At 34.8% G+C, this 22,656-nt stretch overlaps 5 protein-coding genes across 5 annotated transcripts in view; 4 read left to right on the top strand and 1 right to left on the bottom strand.

Annotated features, from left to right (window-relative positions):
- Nucleotides 1-22,656, top strand: part of LOC107412265 (cysteine synthase) — a 113,574-nt gene that overhangs the window by 45,985 nt on the left and 44,933 nt on the right. The gene's annotated exons all lie outside the window — the stretch shown is intronic.
- Nucleotides 8,492-11,574, bottom strand: LOC107412253 (uncharacterized). Its single transcript, XM_016019978.4, has 6 exons — nucleotides 10,746-11,574; nucleotides 10,097-10,199; nucleotides 9,541-9,596; nucleotides 9,248-9,412; nucleotides 8,924-9,037; nucleotides 8,492-8,832 (listed from the first exon to the last, which is right to left on the bottom strand). Exons 1-6 carry the CDS (start codon nucleotides 11,418-11,420, stop codon nucleotides 8,740-8,742), a joined length of 1,206 nt encoding a protein of 401 aa, XP_015875464.3. The 5' UTR covers nucleotides 11,421-11,574; the 3' UTR covers nucleotides 8,492-8,739.
- Nucleotides 11,745-14,198, top strand: LOC107412238 (small ribosomal subunit protein eS24z). The gene is made up of 5 exons (XM_048467835.2): nucleotides 11,745-12,135; nucleotides 12,620-12,661; nucleotides 12,771-12,941; nucleotides 13,685-13,771; nucleotides 13,890-14,198. The coding sequence occupies exons 1-5, from the start codon at nucleotides 12,067-12,069 to the stop codon at nucleotides 13,929-13,931; spliced, it is 411 nt and encodes a 136-aa protein (XP_048323792.2). The 5' UTR covers nucleotides 11,745-12,066; the 3' UTR covers nucleotides 13,932-14,198.
- On the top strand, nucleotides 14,870-17,078 carry LOC107412236 (small ribosomal subunit protein eS24z). Its single transcript, XM_016019963.4, has 5 exons — nucleotides 14,870-15,040; nucleotides 15,605-15,646; nucleotides 15,756-15,926; nucleotides 16,642-16,728; nucleotides 16,828-17,078. Exons 1-5 carry the CDS (start codon nucleotides 14,969-14,971, stop codon nucleotides 16,867-16,869), a joined length of 414 nt encoding a protein of 137 aa, XP_015875449.1. The 5' UTR covers nucleotides 14,870-14,968; the 3' UTR covers nucleotides 16,870-17,078.
- On the top strand, nucleotides 18,287-21,493 carry LOC107412280 (guanosine deaminase). Its single transcript, XM_016020024.4, has 5 exons — nucleotides 18,287-18,705; nucleotides 19,706-19,765; nucleotides 20,019-20,209; nucleotides 21,051-21,155; nucleotides 21,254-21,493. The coding sequence occupies exons 1-5, from the start codon at nucleotides 18,690-18,692 to the stop codon at nucleotides 21,440-21,442; spliced, it is 561 nt and encodes a 186-aa protein (XP_015875510.1). The 5' UTR covers nucleotides 18,287-18,689; the 3' UTR covers nucleotides 21,443-21,493.

Here is a 22,656-nt window from a genome sequence, read left to right as displayed (position 1 = left end):
CGATCCCTCCCCACTAATTTCGACCCCTTGAACTCAGATCCGGGGTCCTTTTCCTCCAATTCGCGATGGTTTGGGAGAATCGAGGCTCTAAAGGCCGAAAGCTTTCCGGCGAGATTCCGGCTACCTCGGGTCCGGTCTCCGGGAAGTAAGATGGGATTCGTAATCCTCGTCACTCAAGCTTCAATTCGGTATATTACTCGTCAATTTTGATTAACGTTTGTGTTTAACCCCCCGGATATCGGGTATTATTTATCCGAATAAAATATTAATTTATTTGAGTTGTGTAATATTGTTGTTTTAGGAGCACAGATGCGTCGTGGAATTGATCCCATAGAAGATCTTGGTTTAATTGCGTGCTTCAGGTGAGTGATCCACCTTTAAAACAATTTTGGGGTGATTAATTATATTTATTTGGTGCTAATTTGATATCTGAAATTATGCTCATGTGGTGGAATTTAAATATAATTGTGGAAAAAATATTATTTCATATATATATTTATCCATTGATGCTAAAAGAAATTTTGGGTTATTAAGAAATTCCCGATTATTATTATTGTTATTTAATTGTATTTATTACGCATGAGCAAGATATTTTCATTAATTAATTGTATCTGGATTTTAATATTATTTTTGGGCATGATTGGTTTAAATTGGTGGTTTCAAATTTTATAATTATGCCCGTGGAGTATTAATTGATGGACTTTGTGATACGAGAAAATTTATTTGTATATGGTTATCGGTGGATTTGTACTGGAAATTTTAAAGAAAAATGTGGGATGGTGAATTCGAAAAATGGTATAATTCCCACGGTAAAGTTTTGGAAAATTTGGTTATTTAATTTAGATGCACTCATACAGTATTGATGTTTTGGCTGTATATGTGGATTAGCGCGCAAGTTATAATGTCTCCCGTGAGTTGCCATTGGACCGAGGGCAGGCAAGTTTGATATTGGCCATAGCCGCCCCCCTCCGTGGCCGGGATGACGGTTTCAGCAGCGGTGCTGTCGGGATGCCGAAGCGTCGTATGCAAGTTTCTCTCTTAACCTCCCCGCCAGTCGGTGCTCAGGACGCTGGGTATCGGAGGGCATCACTGGTATATGGTGTGGTGCGTCAAGTATAAATTTTCAGATAGAAATTTCAAACCCTTAAGTGTTCAAAAATTATTTATTATATTGTTTACATTTTACTTATATTTGGATTATTTAATTATTATTTATTAAATTAATTGATTCCTTGATTTTGGAGCATACAAATAGCGGGTTTTGGAAAATATTTTAAAAGGGGAACTTTTCAAACCGAGTGAATGGTGAGAGTTTTGAGAGAAATATTATCTTCATTTAATTATTATTTATTTATTTATTCTTAATTAATCAAGTGTACTATAATTATTATTATTGTTATAATTGTACAGTAGTTAGGGTCACTCACTGAGATGATTAGCATCTCACGTTTTTAAATTCCGTTCCTCTAGGTCCAGGTTGGGAGACGTTGATCGTCCGGAGCGAACTCGACGTCTCAGTTCATTGCCAAAAATCCAAGAAGCATTTCCTTCCTTTTTCCTCTCCATCCTGTATCACTTCTTTATCTGTCATCGTATTAATTTCATATTTATTTGTATAATGCTCTGTATACTGTATTGGACACATTTTATTGAATACTGCATTAATTCCCTGTTGTTCTTTTGGAGTGCTGCAAATTGTGGAATTATATTGTAGTAATGTGGGAGGAATAAGGGGACGATTATAGAAGTGTGTTTTCAGTGCAGGAAATTTGTGGTAAGTCCAACCCTTAGGGGAGGTTCTGTGGGATTTTCCATTGGAGGATCCGGTAGGGTTTCCCTGGAATCAGGGCTTGTCTAGGGTTCCGGTGAGGAATTTTGGACGGGTTCTGACATTCATCCTGATTAACTACTGGTTCATCAATTGCTAGATTCATAGTATCTCTATCAGGAACAACAACAGGAAATAAATACATTTTCTTCTCTAAATTGAAATTTCCTTGGACCATTATTATTATCAAATCCAAAATTATCTTCAAAATAAACAACTTTGTTTGATTCCACAATTCTGGTGGTGTAAGATGGACAAAAGAATCTTGAACTCCTAAATATAATACAATAACCAACAAAATATCCATTGATAGTTTTAGGATCCAACTTCTTAATTTGGGGATTATAAATCCTTACTTCAGCTTTGCAACTCCATACTTGAAAATGGTGCAAATTAGACTTTTTTCCTGACCACAACTCAAAAGGAGTCTTTGGAATAGATTTACTTGGAACTTAATTTAAAATATAAGCCGTCGTCCTTAAAGTCTCTCCTCACAAGTAATATGGTAAGCTAGAATTTACCAACATAGGTCGCACCATATCCAACAAAGTGCGATTTCTCCTCTCAGCTATGCCATTCTACTGAGGTGTACAAAGCATTGTATATTGCGCATCAATGCCACACTCACATAAATTTATTACAAAAGGCGCTAGGTTCCGTCCGGTCTCATTATATCTGGTATAAAACCCACCACCTTTATCAGACCTCAAAACCTTTATCTTCTTATTCTTTTGAAGCTCCATCTTTACCTTAAACTTCTTAAAAGCAACTAAAGAATCTGACTTCTCACAGATAAGCTCAACATGTCCATAACGAGAAAAAATCATCAATGAAAGTAATAAAATACGTATATCCACCCAAAGCAATTGGTGTGAAAGGTTCACATATATTAGTATGGATTAAGTCCAAAACATCCCTACACCTAACTATCTTATTTTTTCTAACCTTGGAAGTTAGCTTCCTTTTCATACATCTAACACAAGTCGACAGATTGGAGAAATCAAGATTAGAAAGTATTTCATCTTTCACTAGCATTTCTATTCTGTGCCTAAAAATATGCCCCAAACGTTTATACTATAATATTGATGAATTATTATTAACTCTTGGATGTTTAGAAGCACAATAGAGGCAACAATAGAATTAATAGAACAATTAAGACCATTATTAAATAAATCAGGTCTATATAAATTGCCACATAAAGTTTCAAAACCAACAACTCTACCATCCTTATATATTTTAACTTTGTTATGTCCAAATAAAAAAGTTATAACCTTAGCTAATCAAAAGAGAAATAGATAATAAATTCCTTCTTATTGAAAATATATAGGAAACTTCTTGTAACTCTAAAACATATTTAATGGCAAGCTTCAACTTAATTGTTCCCATCATATCCACTTTCACTCTTGAGCTATCTCCTTTATAAACATACTGCGCAATATTGGTTGGTTCCTTTTGGTTTATCATTTCCTTTAATGAATTAGTAACATGAATTGTTGCTCCAGTATCTAACCACTAAGAATTGCACATCAATAATACTGGTCTCAATCATTAAAATAATACCTTTCTTCTCTTGCTTTCCCTTTAAATTCCAACACTTTATCTTCTTTGGATTTAGTCCTTCTTATGGACTTGCAGTAGCCACACTTTCCATTGAAATACTCTTTCCTTTCTCCTATTTGATAAGCGCCATCATACTTAGTATTATTCAAAAGGTCCAAATAATGATACTTCTCATTCATATCAAACTTGATAAATTTCTTTCCTATCTCCTTAAGAAGTTCCTTTACAGTTTCCACCTTTGGAATACTAGCATAAATTGATTCATCCATATGATTCTCCATCATCATTATACAACATTTATTAGAATGCCTCCAATCCTCATAAAATTTCTTAACTGCTGCACTATTTTCATTAGTTGGTATCTCTGGTGGATCTATCTCCAAAACCAAATCCAATTTCATAAATGTCAAATTCATAACTAAAATCTTCTTCCATTTATGATAATTTATCCCATCCAATTTTATCATGGCAGTCATAAGCAGAACATTTGGGATGCTACTAACTGTAAAAATAGTAAACACAAACCAAGCATTTAATATATATAAAACAATAACTATTTTCCAGCTCTTTAAAACAAAACACAAAATTAATATCGCTAGAGTCTTTGTAGCACTAAAGATACTCTTTCTCGGGCCAGGGATAGTCAACCAAATAACCACAATCAAATACATTGAACTAAATCACCGACAGGATAAATTAGAACTTGCGATCCATGACATTCAATCAACTTCTACTGCCACTCCAAGCATCATATAAAGCAACTAAAACCATCGATAGGGTAGCCTAATTACCCATATAGATCCTGGTTAGTAAGTGGGAGAAAATCAATATATTAGCAATTTCATGAAATAGGCAAATATAAAACAAAACATTTCATCCACTATGCCAACATACATTATATTGGTACACATAATGCAGACAAAATAAATCTCACGACAGGTGAGTACTTAAAATTCCACACTACTATACCAACAACGCACAAAACCACTTCAGGAAAAGCTAACACAATCCAAATTTTCAAACATAGATATTTAAATTTAATTCAAAAAATTTGGAATGAAATAAATAACATTTTTTTAATAAAATAAAACAATAGATAAATGACTAATTAATCAACAATAAATTAAATAAATAAGCAATAAATTCATATAGAAAGAATAAGAAAGGAAAAAAAAAAAAAAAGGGTTTTCTTACTGGCTGCTGACGTCAGCAAACGACATGCTGACGTTAGCACGACATTCGTTCAGATCTTCTCCTTCCACAGCCGGGTCACAGGTCGACCCGGTTTCTTGTTTAACGATCACGCGACCCGCATCTCAACCCGCCTATAAATCAGTATTCCAGCCACCGTTTTCTACCATTTCGGCCGATTTGGGTTCCTCCGGTTACGGGAAATGGTTTCCCCAAGTCAATTTGAACCAAAACCCCAGAAAATTAAACATCCAAGCAAGAATATCTTTCGGCCAAGACTCAAAATAAACACCATGTAATTCCAAGAAATTCCAGAAAATTTTTCGGCAAAATTAGTCCCGTTGTTGTCATCTCATTATGGGCATCAATTTTGGTCAAAAATTAATAAAAGGCAATTCACAAATCCTGTTGCATTCGGCCACGGGTTTCTCCAAATTTTTTTAAATTTTTTTTTAAATTTTAATACATATAGCACAACCTGATTTAATCAATAAATGAATAAACGCAGGACTTATACATGTTTCAGACAACATTAACATCAAAAATTCACAATCCATGAGAGAAGCAAAAATAAAATAAAAAAACATGTAAGATCATAAACTAATTTACTTTGCATACTAATTGTTAGAATTTAGATATACATAATAAATTCTATTAATCATAAATTATTAATCTCCAAATATATATATTGATCAATTAAATTTTTAATTTTATAAAATAAAAAAAATATAAAAAAGTGCCTATATATATATATTACTGTCAAATCACTCTCAGATATCTGACAATTCTAATCCTATACATATATTTATTTGCTTACTTAGATCTTTTATAGTTTCTGTAAATCAGATTTACTAATTAATTTTTTTTAATACACACAAAATAATACTAATTTAATAATATAATAATAATATGAAAAATATTGATAAATTATTGGGCTTATAAAAAGAATAAAAAGAGTTAATTTTCCAGTTCAATGGGCCAACTAGAATCTTATAGAGTGTGTGATTAAAATTCTATTACAAATAATAAAATAAATCAGTCTCGTTAATAGCATAAATAAATCCTGTAAATGAATAATTGATTATGTTAAATCCAAAGATAAGTGTATTTCAATATCCTCTATAATTAAGAAAATTTCAATTATACCTTTTAAAATTAATTTTGACACATTCATACCTACTAAATGAAAATTTATTTTCATACAGTCCAATTACATTTAAATTAACAGACTCCATCAAATTTGAATAACGTGCACCTCACGTGGCTCTCAAAAACATTTTTTTCTTCTTCTTTTTTTCCCTGAATTTTCGTCTCTCTAAAAAAATTATTATTATTTAAAAAAAAAAAAGTAAAAAAACCAAAATGTCCATGACGCTCCGTTAATTTAGTACTTCAGACAGTTAATCTACCCATTTTTGTTGGATGGATGGAGGCCTTATATCCTCTGTTAATGCATTGATCTCCTGCATACAAAAGAAAGCCACTTAACTGCCGTCAGAGTTGCTCCACAGATAAATTAGGAGCTCGATATCCAAACACTTGACCTGCAACATTTCAGAGGAAGTGAGATTAGTTATGAACTCAGCATATATGTAACAACTTAATGGTGCATAATATGGTCACCATGATGGATACGAATCACTGCAGCATGCAAAGCATTCATTCCATTGGAGCCATCGCAAGGAGCTGAAGGAAAATGTTGTAAAATGTGTGGTGCAATATCTAGAAAAGCCCCTTCAACAGCAAGAAAAAGTGGAGATTCATTAGCTTCATTCACCAAACCCAACAGCCCTGCATCTTTTTCCATCAGCAGCTTTGCAACAGCAAAGTGGCCATTTTTCACAGCAATATGTAAAGCGTGTCTCTCTGGTTCAAGTTCTTCTTCCTTAAAAGATTAGCCTGTACTTGGCTTTCAATGTCTTTATTGGAAACTCCTATGAGAAGAAGTTCAACCATTTCTAGGCTCCCAATTTTTGCTGCTATATGCAAAGGAGTGTCGCCATTAGAATTTTCTCGGTAGAGGAGAAATGGACATAAGCGAAGAACTCCTTTCGAAACTCCCATTCGATTGAAATTCACAGAAATGTGAAGAATGGTGTTCATAACCTTGGTTGTGACTTGGTGAGGATCAATCTCATGTTCTTCCAGTCCCTGAATAAGGTTGTCATCTCCTGATGCTGCAGCTTCAAACACTGTCTTGTCCATCTTCTTCCTGGGTGTACAAAACGGTGGGTCATGGACTTTTTTTTTTTTTTTTTTTTAAATAAGAATTTTTTTTTTTTCCTTCTTAAAGAGACGAAAATTTGGAAAAAAAAAAAAAAATTGTTTTGGGGCTCACGTGAGGTGTACAGTGATTCAAAATTGATAGAATTGGTTAATATTGAAATAAATTTTTATTTAGAAGATATGAATGTGTCAAACTTAATTTAAAAATACTTAATTGAAATTTTTTTGATTATAGAAAGTATTAAAGTGCATTTATCCTATTTATTTATTTATTTAACAGCCTGAACATCGTTGCATCATATGCATCCTTACAAAATCCATAACCAGCCTTAAAAATCCGTCTCAGATGGCACTTATGCTAATAGAATATCAATATCTGGAGCCAACATTTGGCATCTTAAATTCGCCCTTGATTAAGATATGCCAACTAAATAAGTCCCAGAATGAGATTTCCATGTTAGCACCAATATCCTAGTTTGCCGTGCATTAAATCCGTGCAGAGCGAAATGATGGACAACACTAACAAATGAACACATTCTTTCTTGCACACAAATAAGCATACAGAACACAATGGCGATACAGTATGCTAATTTGCTGTATTACCACCTACCACCACTGGCAAAGTCTCATCAAATTAGCGTCTTTGCATTATTACCACTAAACCCCACCGAATGCGAAAAGCCCGCGCTTGAAGAACTCGACAACCAGGATGAGTGAGACTCAGACTCAGAGTCAGACGACGACGGCAACGAAGACGACGACGACAACGACGACCGCGACGAGTAACTCTTCGACGATGAGGATGAAGACGAGCGCGAAGAAAACACCTTACCGCTGACCCTCCCGCCAGAGGCGGCGAATGCAGAACTTGGGTAGTAGCACATCAACAAAAGTCCTAACAAACCCCAGCAATCGCGGGCTTTCTCGATGCCTGAAACGCTTTCATTATATTATCAGCCACAAACTCAAATGGGTTTCTCTTATTCTCTTTGCTAACCAACGCAAAAGCAATTATCCAAATCAACCAAATGCTTCTTTGCCGCCGAGAAGCATTTAACGCTGGATTACGGGACCCTCGATTAACCTTTAAACCTCCTTTTTTTGTTCAATGTAGCTGCTTGTACAAGGCATAAGTTTCTAGGCAGCAGACTGGTAGGAGGAGGAGGCAGTAGAATCGGGAAAATCTGCTTCCACCTCAATGTCAATGGATTGGATTCGAGCAGCCACGAAGCTACTGCTATGGATTCTGGGATTGTATGGAAATCACAGAGGAGTGTGTGAGAGATGGTTGGAAATTGAATTTTGGGATTGTACGGAAATCACAGAGGAGTGTGCAAGAGATGTTTTTTGGGTTGGAAATTGAATTTTGAGGGTGTGGTTTTTGGTGGGGATTAGGATGATGATAATTGTAATTTTGCTGCATACAATGTGTGTGTTGTATATATTTGTATTATATATAGCCCAGCGAAACTCAGTTAATATACGTGTAATACTATACTAGACCAGTTATTTTGCTACACCACGCATTTACATAACTTTTTTAAATCGAGTGGATCCTTAGACCCAAAAAAAAAAAAAAAAACGTATGTAATGCTCCTAAGTACACATATGGCACATGGATCGTCCATATGGTCCTCTTTTCTTCAAGAATATCTCGCTCACCTTAATCGTATTACAGCACTGTAGTAAAGATACAAAATTAAATTTCATGTTTATTATGCAAATGAGTACCCATCAAGAAGTGGTAAAACTTGGAAGTGAAATAGAAACCTCTGTCTAACAACTATACATATTTTGTTATAAATCTCATTGCCATCTATTCAAATAACAAAGTAATATTTCTGTATGCTATAGACAATTTCTCCTATACAAATGGACTTTTAGATCCTACTCAGTTGATTACCCATCACAGCTTGAAGGAAGAAGCTTGGCTCTTACAAAGGCCGCAGAAGCGGGTAATCTTCGAGTAGTTCCCGCTCTGATAGAGAATCGTTTTCATTTTGAGGGGTCCACAAAACTTCTACTGCCTACAGGAAACAATTGAAATATCAATCAGGGGTTTTATATGCGTGTTTGAGGTGTGTGCAAGTTATGACAAAGGGGAAGTTCTGTTCTTACTAGTATTCTGCCGGAGGGAATGGAGCCAAGCTTTTGCAGAGCTTCCTTCAAGTCCCCGCTGCCATTGATGGCAGGCAGCTTATGTACTCCTTCGGCAGCCACCAAGATTGTAATCTGGTAGACAATCATAATCATAAAAACTTCCATGTAAAGAACCCTAGACCAGTCAATTCAATCGTCTAATACATTTATAAATAATTAATGCGATTTGCCATCATATGCATATCATCAGATGTCAAAACACAAGCATAACATTTTCTTACTGTGCTAATGATAAGTTGCACCAAATTTTTTTTTGAACAAGCCATCTTAAGTAGAACTTACCACTATGTACTCATTGCTGAATCCACTAGCCCTCTGGCTTGATGTGCTTTGCTTTTTAATGTTGTTTACATTGACAAGTGTCTCTTCATCAAATTTACCACGTTCTTCAATAGAAAGTTGATTGAAGCGCTTCTCACCATCCTCCATACTCCGCTTCAGATCCACCTTAAAGAATATCAAAGACTTATCACATCTCTTTCTATTATAGGAAACAATATTGAAATCAAATTGGTACAAAATGTATTTCAACAGGTACATCAATATGGTATCATAGTAGATTGAATTGAACTTACAGCTGAATAACCTGAAATGCAATAGTCAGGGTGTCTAAGCAAGGCTAGTGTTGTCTCTGCAACCAAAATTATACAGTAAAACCTGCATCAGAAACTTTTAAATACAAAATAAAAGGAAAAGACAGCAATAAAACAGCAGCCTTACAAGATGGATATGTGAATTGCTATAAAAATCCAGATTTCAGTGCCAAACTATCTATTGCTTCAGTGACAGCATAACTCAGTTTCAACATTCCCACCCAAACCTTTATCTTTGTAATAATTATATTAGCATTCCTTAATACTTTCACTTCCATCATATGTATGTGTTATAATAAGTCTATGCAACTGCGCCCCACAATAAAATCTAATTTCCACGTGAATAAATTTAATAAAATCTAATTTCCACGTGAATAAATTTGTTAAAGGCCAAATATTTATCTAAAATATCCTTTCAATAACTTAAAAGGAACATGATGTGCCTCATAATAGTGATTCAACCATAAAGAAGTGAAAAATCTTATCCAAAGAACAAGTTAAAAACAAATGAGATGAATTCACACTTTAGATGGTTTACCTGTCAACACATAGCTTAAACCCTCAGGAGAAGATGTATCAGCAGCATCAGCAATCCGATTAAGATCCCTCTGAAGCACTCGTGCCATTCCCAACAACCCAACCTTTAAAAAAATATATATATATATATATATATTAAAAAGAAGAAGAAGAAGAAGAAGATAATAATGAGGACGACAAATTCTTCACTGAAATAGTTAGAAAAGAAAGTTTCTATAGAAATGTAGCAAAAAAAAGAATACAACCGAAATGAGTGGCCAAGCATCGTCGCTTCATATGCATTCTTCTTCCGAAATCAATAACTAGCGTCAAAATCCATCTTAGATGGCGCTTATCTTACTAGAATATCCATATATGGAGCCACTATTTGGCTCCATAACGCAAAATAAGTCCTTGACTAAAATATGCCAATTATAAAAAATGGAAAGAGTCCCGAAAGAGGTATCAATTTTAGCACCAAAATCCTAGTTTCCCTTACAAAAATCAATGCAGTGCAGAAATAATCGACAAAACTAACAAAACATGCACACCCTATAACCACTGGCAAAGCTCGCAAAGCTCATGAAATTAGTCTCTTTACATTGTTGTTTATCAAACAAACAATCAAAAAAGGAATATATAAAGAAAAATCCTGTTTATTTTATTGGTACCTGAAGTTTGAGAACACTAGTTTTCTCGGTTGCAGTAAGAACGCTACCATCGGACCTATCGGAAAGAAAACCAGAAACCAAAACAAAAGCCGCGAAACCCACCAAGAAGAGAAAGAAGCTTGACCCAGCACCCACTCCGACCCCAAAAGCCGGCCCCACGTAAAACCCACCACCGCCACCACCAAACCCAAATGGGGAAGGTGCATAGTAAGGCACCGAATACGAAAAGCCAGGGCTTGAAGTCCTTGGCATCGAGTAACTCCTCGACGACGACGACGACGAGCGCGAAGAAAAAGCTTTACCGCCGACCCTCCCGCCAGAGGCGGCTAATGCCGAATTTGGGTCGTACATCAACAACAAACCCAACAAAACCACCGCAATTGCTGGCTTTCTCAATGCCTTCAACGCTTTCACTATCGTATCAGCCACAATTTCAAATGGGTTTCTCCGATTCTGTTTGCTAGCCAAGCCAGAGCAATTATCCAAACCAACCAAATGCTTCTTCGAAGCCGAGAAGCATCTAACGCTGAATTTACCAGAAACTTGCTCAACCTTGAAACCTCCGTTCAATTTAGCTGGTTGGACAAGGCAGAATTTTCTACGAGGCAGTAGAATCGGGAAGCTCTGCTTCCACCTCAATGGATTGGCTTCAAGCAACAATGAAGCTGCTGCCATGGATTCAGGGAATGGGATTGTACGGAAAACACAGGGTAGAGAAAGAGGGTGTGATAGAGAGAGAGAGAGAGAGAGAGAGATATTTTTCCTTTTTGGGTTTGGAAAATTGAATTTTGTGGGTGTGGGTTTTGGTGGGGGATTATACAAATCTGAGGAGATTCTGAAATGGACGACTAGTGGCCAGGCATCTGTGGCGTCTTTCCGTATTAACCTCATCTCCGAGGTGTGTCCCTTTCATGAAGAAGCGAAGTCGGATATTACTGGCACCTGAATGAACCTCGATGGCACGTGATAAAGATTTTGGGCTCCAGGCCCAAACATAAATATTTTGGACTGGGCCATTTCGATATTTTCGGCAGGCCAGCCCTAAGTCCCGCCACTTTATCACTTTGGGTGACCCTTTTTCTTCTTTGGTGGTTCAACGTACGGTTGCCCCTCCATCAAGAAAAAGGTGTATGAACATGGAAAAACTTCTCTACACAAGATAACCCGATCGAACAAGAGACTGATTACCAATCCTATGAAAAGCTAGGATTTTTTATTTGGTTGGTTCTTGTTCTCTCTGCTTCAGCTGCCACTCCTGCGTTTTGTGACCTATTCAAGGACTTTTTGTGTGCTCAGTGAAAGCTAGCCGATTTCTCAAACCATGGTTAATACAGTGCAAATTCGCACCACGAAATTCATGACAAATAGGATTCTCTCAAGAAAGCAATTCGTGAGTGTTTTCCATCTTTCTGCTACCCACTTTTTTATCTTTTCATTTTTCTGCAACAATAGAAACATAGAAACATGAACCACTAATTTTTTTCGTCCGCATATGTTCTCTGTATCCAGCAGTCTTATATATATATAGAATATCAAGTTTGTGCTTTGTATATTGTACTTTTGTTAAAGTTGTTCTTTTTCATTTTTGTAATAATTTTTATTTTCATTTTAAGTCATATTACTTCTCATTGTTTATTATTACCTTTGTTTAATATATATTATGGTTATTGTAATTAGTACTCAGATGATCAGGGCTTCATCGGTTCAGGGGAATCAAATTGGTGTATTTAACACTGTTCTGTAAATTGATTTTTTAACGAGGTCGTCTCAACTTGCAAAAGGAGACGTCTTTCGTGTTATTTTCTTTTATATCTTCATGGGAATTATAATTGATGTTATATTTCTTTTTTCCTTTTTTATTTTTTTAAATGCAGGTTCTTCATCTTCTTCATCCTGGAAGACCCAATATCTCTAAGGTAAAAGTTCTAGATTAAAATTATGATAAGTAGTAAGGAAAGCTCTGCTTAGTGTTGTAGGAATATTAAGTACTGCTTAATTGATTTGTATTTTGTACTTTTTGTGAAGGCTGAACTGAAGGAGCAGTTGTCGAGAATGTATGAGGGGACGAACCCAAATGTAATCTTTGTTTTCGGGTTCCGTACTAAATTTGGTGGTGGAAAATCTACTGGGTTTGGATTGATATACGATTCCATCGAGCATGCAAAGAGGTACGAGCCAAAGCATAGGCTAAACAGGGTATGTTCAAAACCTTTTGCTAATTGTTTAATCACGCAACTTTTGAATTATGATAGTAGTTTATGTTTTATGCTTGATTAGTACCCTTGTCTCTGTTGCACATAGACCTAATTTTATAAAAGAATGTCTTGTTTGCATCAAAATGTAGATCTTGGTATATTGCATTGAGTGGTTTGTATTTCATTGTTTGTTAATGATGGAACTTTCTCTCTTTCAAGTAGAAATTTTGTGCTTTTGCATTTGTCTTTCATTCAGCATATTATATATGTATGAAGTTATACACAAACATACAAACTAACTGTTACACAGAGATTGATCTACCTTAATGTAATGTAGAATTTTGATAAAATATGAGTGAACCAATTTTACTATTTTATACTATTATATTGATTTGAAAAAAAATATATATATATATATATTAGATGTCTGCCTGCTGGTTTTTCCTTTAGTTAGAATTTCTACATTGTTTGCCAACATGTAAAATCCTTGGTCAGAACGGTCAGATAAACAGTGTTATTTGCGTACAATAACTTGGTTAATACAATACAATGCATTTTTTGATAGTCATAAAACTACTCTTACTTGACGTACTATATTTCTTTAGAACAATGCAGCACAGCACTCCCCATCTTCTTTCTTCCTTCCTCATTTTGCTAGCTTTCACATGCGCACCTCAACGCTTATATGTTAATGGACTATGTATCTACAATCATATGTCCTTTAAATTTGTAAATACGTTGCAGAATGGACTTGCTCCTAAGATAGAAAAGCCAAGAAAGCAGCTGAAGGAAAGGAAAAACAGTGCCAAGAAAATCCGTGGAGTAAAGAAGGTAAGCAAACTGAGTATGTTTTTTAGGATCCGTGAAATGCCATTACGTCTATGTTTGATCTTTTTCCTTACTCTTCTTTCCTTGGTATTTTATTTATTTATTTATTTTTTTGTTGCAGACAAAGGCTTCAGATGCTGCCAAGGGTGGCAAGAAGAAATAGAGGGAGAGAGAGAGAGAGAGAGAGAGAGAGAGAGAGAGAGAGAGAGATTACAGAATTTGGTGCTTATGTTGAAGCCCATATATATGGAGCAATGGACTTCTTTTAATAGTCTAGTTTTCTCATTAGGTACTTCAAAAATGAAATATTTTGTATATTTTGTTGCCAGTTGGATGTTGGTGTTATCGTATGTCTAGAGAGTAGAGATTGAGTATTTTGAAGCGGACAATTTGAAATATTTAATAGCAAGAGTTTCTAAACATTTTCATTTGATTCTTTGAATATTATTTACTAGACAGTATTGAAGATTGCATGAATTGTGTTCCACACTGACTGTACTGGATATTTTTCTCATCTTAGGAAATCTCTTTTTGAAGCTGCCTAATCGTTGTTGTTTGTTTAAACCCTAATTCTAGTCCCCTACCTACATCTTGGTAGCTTTTTGAGATCAATGCTGTGTATAAAATTTAATCTACCAAATAAAAATAAAATAATAAAGTAAAATACTATTTATCTCCATAGGTGATTTATCATACATATATGGTGATTAAATTGGACAAATAAAAGAATTTACAAGGAAAAAAAATATATCATCATCTTCTGTGATCAATCCTGAATAAAAGTCTCACTGTATGTTGGTTTTGTCAATTTGATTAGTGAGTTCACTCTTCGTGTACCAAGCACAGTGAGACTTTAGTGAGGTTCTCCTTTTCTCAAAAAAATTTCAATTTTGCATGAAATGGGCCGCGTATAGCCAGGCATCTCAGAGATTCTGAAATGGGCTCCGTACCCAACATATCATAAACGAATAGTAGGCCGGGTCTTTTCAGGCTTTTGGGTGGGTCAGCCTCAAGACCCGCGAAGAACCCAACCAAAACCAATTAGGGCGTCGTATTTTCGAAACCCTAATCCTATAAAAGGCTAGGGTTTTATTCGGCTCTTGTTCTCTCTGCTTGAGCTGCCACTGCGTTTGTGCCTCTTTTACGCTTTTGTGTGCTCTCCATCTAGCACAGCCAAAGCTAGCGCATTTCTCAATAACCATGGCGGACAAGGCAGTGACCATTCGTACCAGGAAATTTATGACAAACAGGCTTCTCTCAAGAAAGCAATTCGTGAGTGCTTCCCCTTTTTTTTGTTGTACCTATTTTTTTTTATTTTTTTGGTTTTCGTTTCAGTACATCATTTTTCTGCAACTATAAAAACCTAGAAATATAGACTAGTAGTTAGGGTTTTGGATCTTGACGGAATATATGCTTCGCCGTCCCCAATTGTTTTATATGTAATATCAAAGTTTGTGTTTTCGTATTTTTTGTTGGTTAAACATGTTCTTTTTCATCTTTTTAATAATTTTTATTTTCATTTTAGGTTATATTACTTCTTATTGTTTGTTATTACCTTTGTTTAAAAGTGTTTCAATATTACGGTCATTGTAAGTAGTACTCAGATCTGGGCTTCATCGGTTCGTTTTAATGTGTAATTGGAAAGGAGAATGAAATTGTTGTTTTTACACTGTTTTGTGTTTATCTACCCAATATATATATATATATATATATTTTAACGTGGTTGTGGCAACTTGCAAAAGGATACATATTTCTTCTTATTTTATGTTATATAGTGATGGGAAGTAGACAGAATGTCAATTGATGTTATATTTCTTCTTTGTTGAATGCATGCAGGTCATTGATGTTCTTCATCCTGGAAGACCTAATGTCTCCAAGGTAAACTTTAGATTAAAATTATGATAGGTAGTAAAGAAAGCAAAGCTCTGCATAGTGTTGTAGGAATATTGACTGCTAAATTCATCTGCATTTTTTACTTATTGTGAAGGCTGAGCTCAAGGAGAAATTGGCGAGAATTTATGAGGTGAAGGACCCCAATACAATCTTTGTTTTCAAGTTCCGAACTCACTTTGGTGGTGGAAAATCTACTGGATTTGGATTGATATATGATTCTGTTGAGAATGCAAAGAAATATGAGCCAAAATATAGGTTAATCAGGGTATGTTCAAAACTTTTTGTTGCTTATTTAATTATAATAGTAGTTTATGGTTTTTGCTTGGTTCCCTTGTTTCTGTTTTGCATATACCTAATATATTAAGGATGTCTAAATATATAGATGTTGACATATTGCATTTGGTGGCTTGTATTCATTGTTAGTTAAAGTTCCTCTCTGTCAAAGCTCGAATGATAGGACTTTCCTCTCTCTCATGTGCAAATTATGTGCTCTAACATTTGTATTTCACTCAACATATTAATATACGTATTGAGTCATAAACACACGAACCAACTTTTACTCAGAGATTGTTCTATGTTAAATGTAGAATTTTGATAAAATAAGAGAAAACCAATCATACTGTTATAATACTTTTTTATTTGCAAAACATTATTTCAATCATCCTCCCTCCTAATTTTTAAATTCATAAAGATTAGATGTCTAGTCTGCTGGTTTTGCCTCTAGTTTTAATTTTGGGTAGGCATAAAACAGTATGATTCCTCTAGAGATTATTGATTTAATCCATTAAAACGGTATGATTCCTCTACTCCCAAATGGGTTGACTCTTACTTGATATCCTGCATTTCTTAATAACCGTACACCTACATCTTCCTTCTTTCTTCCTCATTTTGCTAGCTTTCACGTGCAAACCTCGATGCTTATATGGTCATGGTCTCTGTATCTTCAATCATGTGTCCCTAAATATGTTATTCTGTTGTAGAATGGACTTGCTACTAAGGTAGAAAAGTCAAGGAAGCAGCTGAAGGAAAGGAAAAACAGAGCTAAGAAGATCCGTGGAGTTAAGAAGGTAAGCAAACTGCAGATGGTTTTTTCGATATGCGAAATGCCAGTATGTTTTCTTTTCCTTTTTGCTTATTGTTTTTTACTCGTTAATTTCCTGTTGCAGACAAAGGCTTCAGATGCTGCCAAGGGTGGCAAGAAGAAGTGAGAGTTTACAGAATTTTGTGCTAGTTTTAAAACTCATATGCAGCTATGGTCTTCATTTAATAGTTTTGTTTTCTCATTAGGTACTTCCGAAATGAAATATTTTGTTGTCAGTTGGATGTTGGTGTCATTGTATGGCTAGTTAATTTTATGAGATTTGAGTATTTTGAAGAGGACAGTTTTGAAATATTTAATATCAAGAGTTTCTGGACATTTTCCCTCTTGAGTTTGATTTATTGATTATTACTTCCTAGCATTAGAATTTGAAGATTGCATTGTGTTCCACACGGACTGGTATCTTGTGGCATTTTTTGTTTTTTTGGTTTGTTTGTCTCGTCCAAGGAAATACCTCTTCTGAAGCTGCATAAATCTTGTTGTTTGGAAAAAAACCGGCTTCTGGCAAATTGTATCCGAGTTAATCCTCTAGCTACTTCTTTGTAGGTTTTTAAGATTAGAGCTGTAAATAAAATTTTACATGCTTTGCCTTATACAAGGTGCAAGCCATCGTATTCATCAAAAAGAAAAAATAAATTCATTGCCTTTTTATGTATAAAATTGTTCCAAGGATGGTTAACTAATGAACTTTTTTTAAAGATTATGAAGAAAATGTAGAAGTAAAGTTTTAGTGGAACATGCTTGGTATCCAAGTGGTAGTTGTCGTCGTTGAGAGTGCCACCGACCCAACTATGAGATTTGACCGAATGCGCATAAAATTTATAATGCGTATAATACAATGTATGGTATCTCCCTTAACGGGTGGAATAGTTTTTGGTAATATTGGTGATAAATGGAATTGTTAGTTGACTTAACTGACCTATAAATATTCGTTATAAAATTAAGTTTGTTATAACCTACCAAATAAAAATAAAATAATGAAACAAACAGTATTCTTAACGGGGCAATTAACAAAACTTACACGGAAAAGCAAGCACCGATATCTCTTGAGATTACTTCTGGATATAGGTCTCATTATACATATACATATATATATATATATATATAATTCTAAAGTGGGGAAATTTTTTTTTTTTCGAATAAAAAAAAAATAAATGCTGGTTTTGTCAATTTGATAGGTGAGTTCATTCTTAGCGTGCACTAAAGCATAGTGTGACTTTGGTGAGGTTCTCCTTTTTCTCAAAAGAACTCCACTAATGGATGTCTAAATTAAGGTTCAAACGGCTTTTCTCAATCATTTATCAAAATATTCAATAAGCGTTTGCAGAATACACTTAACCGGTATAGAATTAAAAGAAAAAAAATAGTATTTTATTATTTAATGCATTTCTTTTCCATACAAAATTCTAACCCTCTCAAAGTAAATCGTTAATAACCGGAATACTGGAATAAGTCAATATTCGTATGAATTAAAAATATTTCACTTCCCAAGCATTTATGTTAAAAAGTAGAAAATAGACTTCCTAATGTTGTTGCGAGCCTTTTTTGCCACGCCATTTTTCCTTTTCAGCATCGTGATATCTGTACTCTCTGGATAGTTCTGAGACTCACACGGCTCCTTTGAGAGATTGAAGAAAAATGAATAAAAATAAAATAAAATAAAAAGCGAGTGTGAACCAAAACTCAAAACCGCCACAAGATTCCCTTGTGTCTTTCACATGCTTTTTCTCTTTCTCGTGCTCTTTTTCTCTTGGTCTTTTCTTTGCTCTTTACCCAGAGAGTATAATATAGTATTAATTTGTGGACCAGCTCTTCTCGTTCTTTTTCACGCTTCCTTTTTTTTTATTTATCCTATTTGTTGGCATACTTCTCCTATACCCATTTACTGAATTTTGTCATTCTTTCTGAATCTACCTGAATTCCCATATCATGGAGGATTCTAATGGTAATGCTCTCGATCATTATCTTTCTTATGGGTAAATTAGTGAGTGCTTCTTTTTGTTTCTAAATGGGTTTCTTCTCTCTTCCGTTATCCTTGTATAATTTTTGTTGGATTGCAATGGTGAATTTTGTCTTGTGGATTTTTGTAAGATCCATAATGATTTGATACATATGATCGTCAAAAGATATATTATTTTTCGTTACTTTCCGATTTCTGCAATGATGTTGCCTGATGGGTCTCTTGCAATTTTTAGTTTTGGCATGTTTAGACTCGTAGCTTTACGATTCTGTTTTTCCAATTTTTGGATATTAACTTTATTGCCCCATGTCCTCTGGAAGCAAGACTTGCCTAGATTTTAGTAAAAAAGTGCTTTTTTTTTTTTTTTTTTTTGGGGGGGGGATGTTATTGAAATAGTAGTAGAATCTATTATTTATTTTTCCTTGCTCTCATGGGAAAAAAACGAAAGTTAAGGGAGTTGGTGGACATGTTGGAACTTTGGAATCTCATAACAGAGAACTGCATGTCCCTTTTTTTGTCAGTGTCGCAATGGTGTTGTCTGCAGTTTGCTAGGTTCATTTAGAAGATTTTTGAAGTGTGAGAGTGCTTTGTTGACAAAGTTACTAAACTTTTTCCTTTTTGAGAAAAGCTATGAATGAGATCTTCCTTGTTTGAAGATGCCCTTATGGTTTAACCAGAATTACCATGTGGTATCGTATCTCTCATGTTTGTGACGTGAGTTGTCGGTTCACATACTCTACCGAACTTTTTGGTTTCCCTTTCATGGTAAGGTGAAATAAACTGTGTTAAACTGCCATTAGCAAACATATAAGTTTTTTAGCCTAGGTTTTGATTGATGTTTCTTCTCCGGTTTTTAAGTATGTAATTACTTGGTTGTAATTAACTGGAAATTTAGGATAAAGTTATGTGTTTGTTCGCATTTGTTTGCTTGAAAAGAATTTTGGTTTTTTATCAATTGATATTCATTGTGTGCCCTTTTTTACAGTTGTGGAGGCGAAAGATGGAACCATTTCTGTCGCATCCGCATTTCCTGGGCATCAAGAAGGTAATGCCAAATTTTTCATATCCTCTACCCTGAAAAGAATCGAATATTTTTGAATTATAATTATGCACTTTTTACAGTGACCATTTTCCATTCCTTACGTTGCCAACAGTTTGTCATCCATTGCTCAATGGATTAATTTATGATTTGTTCACCTTGTATATTTACTAAATAATATTTCATTCTCTTTTATGCAATTCGGATGTTAATTGATCTGCAATGTGTATATACATTTTTCTTTTTGTTGTTCAACCAGTTGTACAGGATAGAGACCACAAATTCTTAACAAAAGCAGTTGAAGAAGCTTACAAAGGGGTTGAATGTGGAGATGGAGGCCCATTTGGTGCAGTTGTTGTTCGTAATGATGAAGTCGTTGTAAGCTGCCATAATATGGTCTTGAAGAACACCGACCCGACTGCCCATGCTGAAGTTACTGCCATAAGAGAGGTTAGAGTATGAAACATATATAGTGCTTCAAGTAAGTGATCTGGTTACTCAAGTATGGTGGTGTAACTGGGTTAAAGTTCTTGCTCTGGCACCTAACTATCAATTGAAATGGAAATATCATGTGTGGCCAGAATAGGTTCTAGATGATGCATGCTATCTTTTTATGACATTGTTTGCTCTTGTTATCAACGTGCTGATGTTTCTGAGCTAAGCCCTACATTTTGTTTTTCTCTCTCCTCCCTCCTAGGTTTCAACAAATACTGTTTTGCATCTATATGAAGTTTTAGTCTCAAATATTTGTACTGGGATGTTATTTAGAGGTTGGACTATCAGCCATTCTGGACTTGTGAGAGTATGAACTATGAGGGTTGTCTTTACTGCTGAGCTCTCATTGAAATTTCATTTATTACATGAAATGTAGGTTTGCAATATGATTTTGCATGATAAAGTGGACATTTAAAGGTATCCTGTTGCTTTGAAATTATTCCTTGAATGTATTTCTGGTTCACTTGTATGTCTCTAATAACATTCATAAGATGAAGTGGGAAGAGATGGTGTGATTGCTGATGATAGTCTGGATAATCGTTGAGTAAGTTGCATTCTGCTTTGTCTCGGTTCATTAACCGTATATTTGTGTTAGTGGTAATTTGATGGTATGCCCTAGTATGACACGCCCTAGATTTGTCTATATACTTAACATTCTAATCCTGGCTGATTTCTTTCTTCCCTCGTTGGTGTTGCAACTCTGCTTGTAGGTTTTTGTAGAAATTTTGCTCAGCTGCTTTACGTTTGCTCCAATTTTGTTATTAGATCTTATTGTGGGTGTTGATGCTTCTTGCAGGCCTGTAAAAAGCTTGGTCAAATTGAGCTCGCAGACTGTGAAATATATGCATCCTGTGAGCCATGTCCGATGTGCTTTGGTGCTATCCATCTTTCAAGAATTAAGGTTCAATTTTGATTCCATCATTATTCACCCGATGATTAGTGTTCTATATTACTATGGATTTCTGATATTTTCAACGTCTCTGCTCCATCTTAAAACAGAGGTTGGTTTATGGAGCCAAAGCTGAAGCGGCCATTGCAATTGGGTTTGATGATTTCATTGCAGATGCTTTAAGGGGCACTGGATTTTATCAGAAAGCTAACATGGAGATTAAGAAAGCTGATGGAACTGGTGCTATTATTGCTGAACAAGTGTTTGAGAAGACAAAGGCGAAGTTCCCCATGTACTGATTTTCATAGTTCCCATTGCCATGATTTAAAGGAAAAAAAAAAAAAAACAAAGGGGCCAGGAGGCCAGGATACTTTCTGAGACTTCATTTTCTTTCGAAGAAAAGAAACAATGCCCAAAAAAGAAAGGATGATGTTTTAAGTTCTGCAAATAACATTACTGTTTTAACTATATTGACATTTTATTGTGAATTTACATATATATTTTTCAATTACCAAGGATATAACACAACTGTTTGATTTGTTCGGAAGCTTATGTTATCATAGAGTTTTTCCAAGGCATCTTCTCCTAAAGAAGGGAGGGTCGAATTCAATGTATCTGAAACCAGGGACAAGAGTGGAAATTTATTGATAATATTCCAAGTATTTGTTCATCAGACATGAATTTGGGGCCTCTGATTTGGAAAATAGAAGGTTCTTATCGCTTGTTTTGGATTGCCTCGTAGACGTACCAGTCACATTGATGCTTCTTTTTTTTTATTTTTCTTGATTCCTTGTCCTATTGTTCCTTGTTCTCTCGTATCTTTATTTGCCGTGTGAATTACGAATACGGACAAATTGAAATTTTCACCAATGCCTAAATTTCCTTTTCTTTTTCTTCGATGTAAAGTACACCAAGTACTTGCTTTATTTTGGATTTATGATTTGTAATAAAAGATAATAATCCAAAATTTTGGAAGTAATAACTAGAAATATATTTACCAAAAAAAAAAATATATAGAAATATGTTTTTAATTGAATTTCGGTGAATACGATAGGATGGGAATCTAGAGGGACCAAGTTGAAAGAATATCATACTTGTGTTTTGATTTGATTGTCTACTTGGCTTTTTACCTTTCTGGGTTACAATCAAACCAAATGAAAACGAGCTCTGAATAGACAATGCATAGTGAAATGTAGCTTCAAGGGTCAAGTTGAAGCGTGAAAGAAATAAAAGCTTGATTTCTTTTTTCTATATTAGAAATAAAAATTTAAGACATTATATTATATTATATAGCTGTTATGCACGTTTTCCATAATAACAAAGGTTTGCTCATAACCAGTAAAATATTCCCACTTCTTTTACTTGCAGTATTCGTAAAACACTTATTTTGGTTCTCATTTTAAAACCCACGAGAAAAGAACAAATCAAATGGAAAATTGACGTTTTGAATAGAAGTAATTCATTATAAGACCTATAACACAGTTCCAGCTATGAAATTAAAACATCAGGATTC

Source organism: Ziziphus jujuba, chromosome 10 (assembly GCF_031755915.1).
Source record: "Ziziphus jujuba cultivar Dongzao chromosome 10, ASM3175591v1".
Taxonomy (NCBI): domain Eukaryota; kingdom Viridiplantae; phylum Streptophyta; class Magnoliopsida; order Rosales; family Rhamnaceae; genus Ziziphus; species Ziziphus jujuba.
This window is presented reverse-complemented; position numbering and strand designations above follow the sequence as displayed.